Source organism: Xyrauchen texanus, chromosome 15 (genome assembly GCF_025860055.1).
Source record: "Xyrauchen texanus isolate HMW12.3.18 chromosome 15, RBS_HiC_50CHRs, whole genome shotgun sequence".
In the NCBI taxonomy this organism is placed as follows: Eukaryota; Metazoa; Chordata; class Actinopteri; order Cypriniformes; family Catostomidae; genus Xyrauchen; species Xyrauchen texanus.
The window spans coordinates 22,342,430-22,354,494 of record NC_068290.1 but is presented as its reverse complement, the minus strand read 5'-3'; the positions used below and the strand labels follow the sequence as shown (position 1 = coordinate 22,354,494).

General features: G+C 41.1%; 1 protein-coding gene across 2 annotated transcripts in view; it reads left to right on the top strand.

Moving 5' to 3' along the window:
- Positions 1-3,824: 3,824 nt before the first annotated feature.
- spaca6 (sperm acrosome associated 6) overlaps positions 3,825-12,065 on the top strand; it is a 91,567-nt gene continuing 83,326 nt past the window's right edge. Inside the window, exon 1 of one of the 2 annotated variants that reach the window (XM_052143375.1) lies at positions 3,825-3,988. In XM_052143375.1, the coding sequence (XP_051999335.1) occupies positions 3,919-3,988 (70 nt within the window). In that variant the 5' untranslated portion in view covers positions 3,825-3,918. The remainder of the gene's footprint in view (positions 3,989-12,065) is intronic. The other variant, XM_052143377.1, reaches the window with a different exon arrangement.

Genomic DNA, 12,065 nt, shown 5'->3' with positions numbered 1-12,065 from the left:
TAGGATTAAAGAGACGGCTGTGCAAATGCCTCAGGGTGCTATTTTATGCAGGAACTACTGTATATCCCAGATCGAGCTATAACACACATCATTTTCTTACTCTGAAATAAGTAAGATTTACTCTAGGGTTACTTACAAAACATTGCTTAATGAATGCGTCTGAGATAATGCGTTGTTTTTAAAATACCTATATTTCTGCGTGAAAACTTATGCATGGTTAGTGAAACAAACTCAGTGACCCCTAAACTCATCAAAGCTCTGCACCAACTAGAGCAGAAAGCTCACACTAGATTTTGAAAGGCAGTGGTTAGACCACCAGTCTCCTTATTGTCAATCCATCGACTCTGGGCTGAAGTCGAAAGGAGAGTGAAAAAGAGCCAGCCAAGCATTATCTAACAGTTCATGATGTTCACCCAAGAGGAATGACATATACCAGATTAATGTAATACTGTTATATATGAATATGAAGTGTAATATAATACAGTTTATTATAAAAGTGAGGTGTAATTTATATAAAGAATTTTTATTTGAATATTACTGGAACTAAAACTAAAAGGGCCCACTTAGTTTTGTCTCAGTCTCAAATACACTCAAAGTTTGGAAGTTACATTTAACACTGTAATGTCAGCTCTCATAGTTCAACCCACATTGCATACTACAAACTTTTTCAATGATTCATATGGTGTTTTTAAGTTAGTTTAGAAGTAAGCAGGCTGTAAGCAAATAGGCTAAAATATGTGCTTATGAGAGAAAGGTAGTTGATAAAAATTGGAAAGGTTTGTGTCTTTATTAGAGTTTTGCAAAAAAGTGTCCTGGATCATGATTTAAAACTGCACAAAATGTAAGTAGCACTTAAAGTTTCTCATTAAAAAAAGTTTACTTTCGAAAGAAATGAATTGCACAATTGAAACATATGTATACAATCATGACCATTCACATGAGATGAGGACTCCAGTCATATCAGGAACCTTTTAAAAGCAGTTTTATTCTACATGGAGAGGGTCCCCTCATGGGGGGTACCATGTTAGGATCACATAACCAGTCAAATATTACTTGCTTAATCTCAGCACCCTGTTATTGAACAACTGGATTAAATTAATCATAGCAGACTGAATTTTTAAAATAGCATCTGTAACTGAAAATTTATAATTTTTGATTATGCTTCATCTACGCTGCTAGGTGTCACTGTAAGTCCAAGATGAGTTACTGAATGCACCTTTAAAGTTGACAAATTGCTTGAGTAAATCTGTATATTGCTCTTAGTTTTCAAGGTTATACATCTAAATATTTGGTACTTACTGCCTCTGTTACGATGAGCAGGAAGGCAGACGAGGGGCAAGGATCTAATTGCAGTAGGTCTTTATTAAAGCAAAAATCATAACACTACAAAACAGGAACAAAGGAAATCTCCACATTGGGAAAAATAAAACAAACACGGAGGAACAAAAACACGGAGGACATAAACAGGGAAACAGGCAAAACAAGCATCCAGAAACATCGACGATCGACAAAGGAATGGAGAACAAACAGGGTTTATGACAAACTACAATCAGGTGAGCACAATGACACAGGGCTGGCAGTGATGAGGGCCGGGGATCATGGGAAGTGTAGTTTTGGACAAAGACAAGTGAAACCCAGGGCAGACAACAAGGGAATCGTGACAGCCTCTGTATGGACTAAAGTTTTTATCTTACTAAGACAGGCATTTTGACCATTCACACACACAGCTGCAATCATGAGCACTCTTCTTTCATTCAGGCAAATAGGCACAAGTGCTAGAAAGCAGCTGCCAGTAAATCAGTGTATGTGTATTTGGTATTACCAATTCTGTAGAATGACTGTAATCATTACTTACTATATAAGCTATATATTACTTAATATTAAAATAGATTTATTTTTTAGTATTGACTTAATACCGAAGTACTGGTACTTTTGGCATCCCTACAATATTATAAACACATTTGGGGCTTAACTAAAAACATTTGAGGCTTAAGCCCCGGTAACGCGGATGAGTTTGGTTAATTCTGTGACTTGATTTTAACTAATTTGATTTTATAGTTAAGTAAAAGCCAAAATATTACATGTATGTGAAACTTATAATGTTCTAAATCAAGTAGTATACAGTACACACTTTCTATATCTGTACATTGTAAAAAATGTCAAACTTAAATGAATAGTTCACGCAAACATTTTATTTCTCCCATTCTATACTCATCCTCATGCCATCCCAGATGTGTATGAATTTTTTTCTTCTAATGAGCATGAATGAAGATTTTTAGAAAAATATCTCAGCTCTGTAAGTCCATACAATGCAAGTGAATGGTCTTCAGAACTTTGAAGGTCCAAAAGCACATAAAGGCAGCATAAAAGCAATCCATACAACTCAAGTGGTTAAATCCATATCTTCTGAAGCGATATGACAGGTGTGGGTGAGAAACAGATCAACAGTTAAGTCCTTTAACTATACATCTTCACTTTCACTTTTACTTTCACATTCTTCATTTGTTTATTGTGATTTCAGATTCTTTGTACATATCGCCACCTAAAAGGGCAGGGAGGAGAATTTTTAGTAAAAAAGGACTGATTGATCTGTTTCTCATCTACACCTATCATATTGCTTCTGAAAACATGGACTAAACAACTGGAGTTGTATATATTACTTTTTGTGCTGTGTTCATGTGATTTTGGAGCTATTTCTGTATGAACCAAGCTTAAAGTAGATATTCTTCTACAAATCTTTGTTTGTGTTCAGCAGAAGAAAGAAAGTCATACACATCTGGGATGGCATGAGGGTGAGTAAATGATGAGAGAATTTAAATTTTGGGTGAACTGTTCTTTTAAGATATTAAGTTTCATATTAACTAATGATGAAGAAAATTGAGTTAGAATGGAAATTATTGCTACACGTTAAATGGATTAAAACAAAGTAGTTGCAATAATGAAGAAATCATTTTTATTTATTTAATTATTTGGTCCAAATAATTTTTGCCTCCAGTATAGTTTTCTTTTCAAAGAGTAATCTGTCAAAAACTAGCTCAGGCTGTCCTGCACTTCTCTGCTCAGCATATCAATGTTCTTTCTCTTTCTGTCCCCCAGACTCAATATGTGGCTCTCCTGCAAGAGGTTCTCGGGCATGGAGAGGCCAGGATGGGGTTGCTGACCAGGGTGAGGGTTTCAAGTTCAAGTGCAAGACTACAGCTTATTCCTGACAAAGAAAAATAAATGAAAGACCAAGGAATCATCTGTATGCTGCAGTAATCGTCATAGCACATTCTGATTGACAAAAAAAGTGAACAAGAAAAAAGGGCAAAAATAAAACCCTCAACTTTCTCTTCAATGCTTCTTTCCTCCTCTTTCCCTCCCACTAAGATATTCTGTCTGAAGCCACCCCCTTTTCTCTCTCTCACTCAATCCCTATACTTTGATCTGCCCTCTGTTCCTATCCTGTATTAAACAACACTTTATTCTTTGCCTGCTATCTCTTATCAGATCATCTTTTAGTGTCTTCCTGTTGAACTGCTTTGAGACATTCTAGTATTTCTATTTCCTCTGGCATGGGAGAAACCCACTCAGTGCAGCTTTCTCTCTCTCTCTCAGCTGTGTCTTTCACTCTGGGACAGCCTGTTTCTCACTGAGAGGCCCTTTTTCACTAACACACAAGTCGCTCTCTTTTTTCGGTGCAGGTTTCCCTCCCCCTCCCCCTCATCTTATTTACACTTATCCGTAAGAAATGAAGCAGACAAGAGAGGTGTCTGAGAAGGAATTATGAAAATGCAGGGAGAGTGAGAAAGAGAGAGAGAGAAGGAAGGAGGGTTAAAAGAAGAGAGCAGGACTGAGGAGAGTGGACTGGCATAAACATGAAATACGAGAGGGAGAAGAGTATAGTAGGAGAGGAAGACATAAGAGGAGAAAGGAGGGATGGCTGAGCGACCTGGAAGTGGGCAATATCGAGGGAAAGGAAACCACCCTTCTATTCCAACACTTGCTGGTATTTAGCTATTTACTTAGCCTTCTTTTGTCTCTTGTTTTGCCATTTCTTGTCTTCCTTAACTCTCTATTCTGTGTTTGTGTCCATTTCTTTTTGGTTCTTATTTTTAAGCCAATATTTTCCAATAGCTTTCCTGGGTATTTTGATAAAAGCTTCTTTCTTTATGTGAAAAAGTGACCATCCGTTTGTGGACTTTAGGTACTTTTTCATACTCTTGCTTCCCTCTACTCTAGTCTTGTATCTCTGTGTTAAGAGAAACACTGTTGTTTCTTGTGCAACTCATAATAGATTTGGTAGTGTATTTCTGTTCAAGATTTTATGACTAATTAGACTTTAGACTAATATTTATGTCTCCAAAAGGAAAAATTAAAGTATTAAAATCAAGAGTATGAAGTCGGGGGGAATAAAATGTTTAGTACTCCACATCTGCATCTGTTTAATATGCGCTGCACTGATGCACTTGTAGAGATGTGTGATCTTTATACTAATTAAAATGCCAAAGGCATTTTCAGTTTGTTGCAATTTTGTTTTACTTTTATTGGGGTGTCCCTTCTGCTCTCCCCATACCACACTTCTCCCATTACCCCACATCCAGCTAACTGTGTTACTTTGTCTTTGCTCTTGGGAAAAGGCTTACCATTTTAGCACTGTGTTTACCAGTTAATATGATACTGCAATTAGTGAACATTAATCAGTGTTCTACCAGTCTTTCTCTGTCCTCTCCTCTTTATTGTTTGCTAATTAAATTTATCCTCTTACAGTGTTCTTTCTCATCCTCTGTTTTTCTGCTTACTTTGATGTTTCTTGCTGGGTTTTATAAGTAAATTTACAGTATATCTGACTGCATAACTGTCTCCACGGCAATCCACGATTATCCTCACAGCCCTTACCCTCATGGTTCTGCTAATAGCAGTCTAGCTTTCAAAAAAAGTCCTTAAATGAAGTTTGCTTTTAACATAAACCTACAAGCTCTTAACAAAGCATAGTTAAGAGCAGGGTTTTCAAACTAAGGTGTAGGGACACTCAGGGGGCCGCAAGGAAGTGCCAGGGGGCAGTGGCGGTTCTAGAGGTGTGTGTGGCGGAAGACAGAAGCCTGGAGCCCCCATGTGCCCCCTTATGTCGGACAACACTCCACTCGATACAGCACTATACAAATAAATGTGACTTGAATAGAAAATGTTTATCTTCAGGTTTATATTTTCTAGCGTTACCACAATGAAAATATACAGTAAATGCCATTATTTAATTTTGCGAACAACATATTGTCTTTATTATATCATGCTTACTATTTTTTTCAAACAGTATAATTTAGTCTTTATACATGAAAATATATAACTGTCTTTATATTTTTGGAAGGGGTCCCTCACAAGGGAATCATCATATTTGGGGGTCCTTGGCATCAAAAATCAAAAATTTTGAAAACCTCTGGTTAAGAGCTTTTTTTTGTAATAAACTTTTTTGTAGTCCCTTGTCCAATTGCTTTTTAACAAGCAGAGCAAGTCTTACAAGACCATTTCATTTCACCTTTTTATCCTTTTACTGCCTCAAAGCTTTAAAGGAATATTCTGGGTTTAATACAAGTTAAGCTCAATTGACAGCATTTGTGGCATCATATTATTTCAACTTGTCCCTCCTTTTCTTTAAAGCAAGAATCTGAGTTTCAGTGAGGCACTTACAGTGGATGTGAATGGGGCTAATCTGTATCACGCCCTCCTCCTCGTCACACTCCTCCCCCTGCATGATTCCACTGGACTGACCAACTCCCCCCCACATCTCTAGAGGGGAGACTCTGCCCTTCCAGCCTTTCTGTCAGCTGGTGGTCCACCCCGCCTCTTGAGGGAGAGATGAGGGGAGGCGTGGGGAGAAGGAAAGGGTGAGCGAGAGACACATACAGAGAAAGAGTGAGAGAGAAGAGAGAGAGAAAAGTTGCCCGCCGGTTCCCGGACACGCCGTCGCCCGGTCCTCACCCGCTCCACCTCTCTGGCAGACGACAGCTCACTCCTCCCCCGGTGGATGGCAGCGAGCTCTCCGACCCCTGGCAGACAGAACCAATCCTCCCCTTCTCGGCAGACGGTATCAGTTACTCCGGCTCTTGACGGCTGGCAGCGATCCCTCCATCCCCAGGTAGACGGCCGCGGCAAGGACTCTGCGACAGCTTATCCCTCCTTCCTCCCAGGTTTCGGCACCACTGTAACAGTTAAAGGATGGGAAAGAAGGAGGCAGGACTGGCTGAACAGTCAACATAATGTTTAATGTAAAACATACATAAACACACACATGCAGCACGGCCACGTGTGTGTCTCTTTCTCTCGAACTGGCGTCTCTGGCTCCCTTTTATCTCACTCACCCACTGATCATCTGATACACGGCCTGGCCACACCCTCCTCCTCATCACAATAAGCTTCACATTTCAGCCTTTTAAGGCCTATAAAATTTGGTAGCATTTACTTCCATTGTAAGTGCCTCATTGTAACCTTGATTTTTCTTCTCTTTTTTATGATGAGTTGAAATACTTTTTGTAATATCAACATTATGTCACAAATGCTGTTGATTAAGCTTAACTTTTATTGAACCCAGAATATTCAGTTAAAGGAGCTCTGTTCTTATTTACTGATGCTCCTTTTGTTCCAAACTTGTAAGGTGTTATTTTTATGCAGAACACAAAAGTATAAAAGCAGCTTCTGCCACACAACAGCAGTGTCCATGTCTGTCAAGCTCCAAAAATTACAAATCACAACATAAAAGTAGCATAAAAGTAGTGGTGGAGGGGAGGCTTATCATTTAATAATTAATTACATTTCTGCCAGTTCCCAACCCAAAGCTGTCATATGGCTTTTGAAGAATTGCAATATAGCCATATGGATTACTTTTCTAAATGTTTTGGTGCATTTTTTTTAGCTTGTTTACTATAAACTTGTAAAGATTCTTAAAACCTTTCTCCTTTTGTCTTCCATGGGGAAAATAACAGCATACAGGTTTGGAATGATATAAGGGTGTGTAAATAATTACTTGAATGAATAATTTTAATTTTCTTATGAACTATTCATTTCAAGTTACATATCCCTTACATCTAATCCTCAATCCAAGGCTGTAAATTGTCAGAACGAATTGTGAGGTAAAACAAACTTTCTGAGGGAGCTGTGAAGCAGAATATGCCTCTAATGTCTCCCTTTATAAAATGTTACTCAGCGAGGCCTATCAATTATGTAGGGCACAGTTAAAAGGGTTGGCAGAAAGGGAAAAGGGGGTTTCAGGACTGGGGGTGGTCTGTCTGTCCTAGGTTATGGAGTCAGACAGAACAGTGAATTCAATGATATTTGACTATCCCTGATCCACTCACACTCTTGTGGTCTATGTGAAGTAAATCCAAGAGGAATGGGTGTTACAGTTGCATTAGTGTATGTCTGCCATCAGATTTTTTAAGGCATTCAATCTGGTTTGACATTTTAATATAAAAAATCTATTGTATATTTAAAGCCTACAATAAGTAATGCTATTATGTGGAAGCAGCACTTCACTTAAGTAAGATATTTTCTGGTATATTTTGTCATGAGCAGTCTTTCAGTTTATAGCTCATAGATGAATATGTCAATCATAATACAATATTCTTTTTGATTAACTAGTATAGCAAGTTTTTTATTTATTTATTAAAAAAAAAGTTCTCAGCTTAAATTATTTTTTCATTGGCTAGCAGCACTAGCAAATACATTTGGTAGGTTGCTACAGCCATTTTAGTACAACAAATGAATCACTTTGAGCCACAAGTCTTTTGGTATTGAATACTATCACCAGTATAAAACTGTATAAGGGCCATTGACACATGTATGTTCAAGTGTCTCAGATTGCTTGAGACCACCCTCACTGAAGTGCTCAGGAAATCAATAGGTTTGACATCAGCACTGCTTCATCTCTCACTATTTCTCAGAAGAGACATTCTTCTTCACATGTATCCAAAACACAGAGCATGTTACTTTTTTGCCAAATTTTACCAGCTACTTTGATTTTTTACAAAACACTTTCATTTTTTATATACTTAATATCTTAAATATTTTTTCTATACTATAAATAATATGTTTAGTAATGAACATATATATAGAGCATACTGTATAAATCTATATATAAAATATAAAAACTTTTTGGGTGGAATCAAAAACACGCTGTTCCCCTTCTTTCACTCACTCGACGTTGTGCTTCGACTGCACTTTCATTGCCTGAAAGAGTGTTTCTCCTCCTAAAAGAGTTTATTTCCTCTAAAAGAGTTTGAGTTCCCATTCATAAAAGAGCAATACACAGCAGGGGTTGAACATCCTTTTCAGGACGCGTCTTTTTCAAGATGCCCTTCCGCCTCTGTGTAGTTCCTGGATGCAGTCGATTTCTCTCCACTTCTGATGGTCATAAAAGCTGCCTCATGTGCCTGGGCTGTAATCGCACGCAGGCAGCATTTTATGAATGGTTCATGTTCTCTGTGCGAGATCATAGCTATGGCAACATTGCGGTCGCAGCTTTCTTTTCTCATGAGAGAAAGCCACTTCAGCCCCTCCTCCCACGTCGTTCCTTCTTCCCACGAGATTGAGGACGGCTGGTGTTGAAGGTGTTTCGGGGATGACGACGGGCTTGGTTTTGCCGGGTAAAACCCCACGAACCACCCGCCCCGCCGGCACGCTTGCTTGCTTCCGTCCGAGCTCGTGATGAGTGCGGCTCGTCTCACGGCCAGCCGGAATTCTCCTTCGAGCCCCCGGAATTGGATGACGATTTCACCGCTTCATCGGAAAGCGTCACAGCGGCTTCTGATGCTGATGACACGTCTGGGCTTCCACCTTCGGGTCTTCTCGCCCAGTCTGAGCCTGACGCATGGATGTCTGCTTTGCTGTCCCGGGCCGCTGTGAGCGCGAGGTGGAATGGAAACCTCCGTCCCCCCCTCACGGCTACTCGATCGGTTCCTCGGGCCAGGGCACCGCTCATAGCCATGCCGTCTGTCCACCGAGGGCGTCCCCCTGTGACTAAACCACAGGCAGCTCTGCTTCAAATGGGCCCAGCTCTCAGCCCTAGCATTGAGCGCCCCGCAGGTGGTGTACACCCCCCGTGTCCAGGACACCCTCTAGGACCTGTGAAGCTCCTAAGCACCCCTGAGACGGAAGACCCAGGGAGTCAGATGTTCGCTCCGGAGCTGGTACCAAGACCACTTTGTCCCCAAGTGGAGGGCCAGGAGGAAAACCTTGCTTTCCTTATTCTTCGTTGCGACGCCCCCTTTGTGCCGCGGTACCCACATTGTTAATAAAAGAGTGATTTCCTCACTTCCTGGGTCATCTAGCTGGTGCGTGCCATTCTCACGGCACCCACAGAGCCTGGATGTCACTGGCTTCTGGACGGTTCCCCCAATCGACACAACGTCGAGTGAGTGACAGAAGGGGAACGTCACAGTTACTGTTGTAACCTCCATTCCCTGATGGAAGGAACGAGACGTTGTGTTCCCCTTGCCAAGTCACTATCCCTACCACTGTAACGTAACCTTATTCTCGGCTCCTCGGTGAAAGGTCCGCTCCCCTTTATACCCGTATGTCCTGCAGTCTGCCAACTTGACACTGGCCTTTTCTCAAGTTCAGAGGTACGCAAGGCTCTCAAAAGAGACTACAATCGACACAATGTCTCGTTCCTTCCATCGGGGAATTTGTGACGATTTTGTGTGTATCTTTATATGCAAATGAGCTGCTGCTCCCCGCCCCCTTTCCGGGAGAGGGCTACTACAGCAACAACAAATCAGAAACAATATGACTGACAGCAAAAATACTGGAGTTTAGCCATATATGTATGAATATATATATATATATTTCTGGTCTCCATGAATACAATCAGAGACAATGGTAACTGACAGTAAGCGTTTTTGGGTTAAAAATAAAATATAACGACATAGCTCTGGTCTCTGTGAATACAATCAGAGACAATGGTAACTTTAGCTGCATTAATCGTGGAATCAGCTAACAAGCACATTCGGAAAGGAGATTTGCAAATATTCACTAAATATAAAGTGTGATACTTACATCTTCAGGATACAATGCTGGAACACGAAAGTGAATACAATTTTTTGAAAATCCTGCTTTATATTGACACTCATTCACAAAGCAGTATGGTGTAAAATGATTTGCACAAACATACACAAGTTTTTGTATGTTTTGGGGCACATTTCCTTCAAAAACAAAACTTGTCCACTGTGTCTTCAGTGGCTCTGATGCTGGGAGTGCATGAAGACTCCTATGTTCACTTTTACAGCCAACAACAGAACACTCATGACACTTACGAAGCTGAGACATTCTTCTTCTCACTTTATCTGCTCCAGCGTGGAAAAAAATGTTTGATCACACAGACATCTATGATAATAGGGTGGAGTCCATCACCAGTCATGGGCAAGGCCTGCTCTAACATGATGTCACTTTAGAGCAGAAACAAAAACCATTCATTTTGACACACTGTTTTTGATTAATAGAAATATAAGTAAGAGGAGTGTGTGGACTTTTAACATTGTAGGGTGGCTGTGTACACACACTGCCAACTCACATTTATGTACAAACACCATGTAAAAGTGAATTTTGCATAATAGGTCCCTGTGGCAGGGCGGAGGGCGGGGCCGGGTTGTGATTCTACACACCCGGTCCCTTATCAGGCTAATCAAGCCTCCGAGAGGGATAAAGGCCGAATTAAGAGCAGGTGGTGCAACCAAATTAAGCACAGTCTAAGTTACGAACTGACTAGTAGTTACAAAGCCCTTAGTGTGAACTTTACACCCCAACTTACATAAGACCTTACGCACAGCTATTTACTCAACCTCATGTCCTTCCAAACCTGTATGACTTTTTCTGTGGAACACAATCGATGACATTTTAAAGAATGTTTTTGTCCATATAATGAAAGTCGATGGTGACCAAAACAAGCTATTTTTTCACCATTTACTTTCTTTATATGGAATACAAAATACCTTTTTTGGGGGTTCTGCAAAAGAAAGTCCATGGATTTGGAAGGACATGAGGTTGAGTATGACAGACTTTAAATTTTTGGGTAAATTTTTCTATTAATATTAAAAGTTATAACTATCTGAAACACAGTGAGTTTATAAGAATATTCTTACACTGCGTGTTGTAAAAGTATCTTCATTGCAAATAAAAACTGATAGTATAATATTTTTTACTTAGCTAATGTTGTCTATTCTCTTACCTCAGCTCTTCAGTGAAGCCGTTTGGTTACGTATGTAACCTCCGTTCCCCGAGGGAGGGAACGACACGTTGTGTCGGAGAAGCGACACTAGGGGTCTCTCTTGAGCGCCGATATTCTCCTCTGATCTATTGAAAAGGGCCAATGGGAGTTGGCAGTCAGTATTTGCATACCCCGCCCCCGGACATACGGTATTTAAGCGGGGCAAATACGGGAGTTCATTCAGGATTTTTCTGAGGAGCCGGAAATGGTCCGGCCACAACAGTGGCTCGGTTCAGCGACATGGTGGAGGAAAGACACAACGTGTCGTTCCCTCCCTCTTACATACGCAACCAAACGTTCCCCTTCTGTCGCTCACTCCACGTTGTGTCGGAGAAGCGACACTAGGGGACCCATTCCAATCTTGCCATGCGCTGAACCGTGTACGTGAACCGCCGATACAGAGGCGGGCAGGGATTTCATCCAGTGCCACGCATCGTCTGTACCTGGCTGCACGTACCCTTCCCCAATGCCCCATAAGAACATCGGAATCCTTCTAGTTACCCTGGGAGGGGAACAAGGCGATGTTTGCCAACATGGGAACGGGCCAGCCTGGCTGGGCCTCTTTTCTCTCTATGTTTCTCGCATAGAGCAATCACGGCCGGGGACCTTACACGCATATAGGGAAGGGGGTCTTACCCAGACCCTGCGGAGACCACACCTGCCCTTTTTCTTGGGGAGGAAAAGTGGTAGACACGTCACACGGCCGTCTTAGGGCTCGTGTGGAAAGTATGTTGCGGTGGTAGATCCAGCCTCGAAAGGGGGGAGTTGCTACAGCACGGCGACCGAGGCAGCTGTAACTGCCTAAGGGAGACACGGGGGTCCGCTCGTAAGG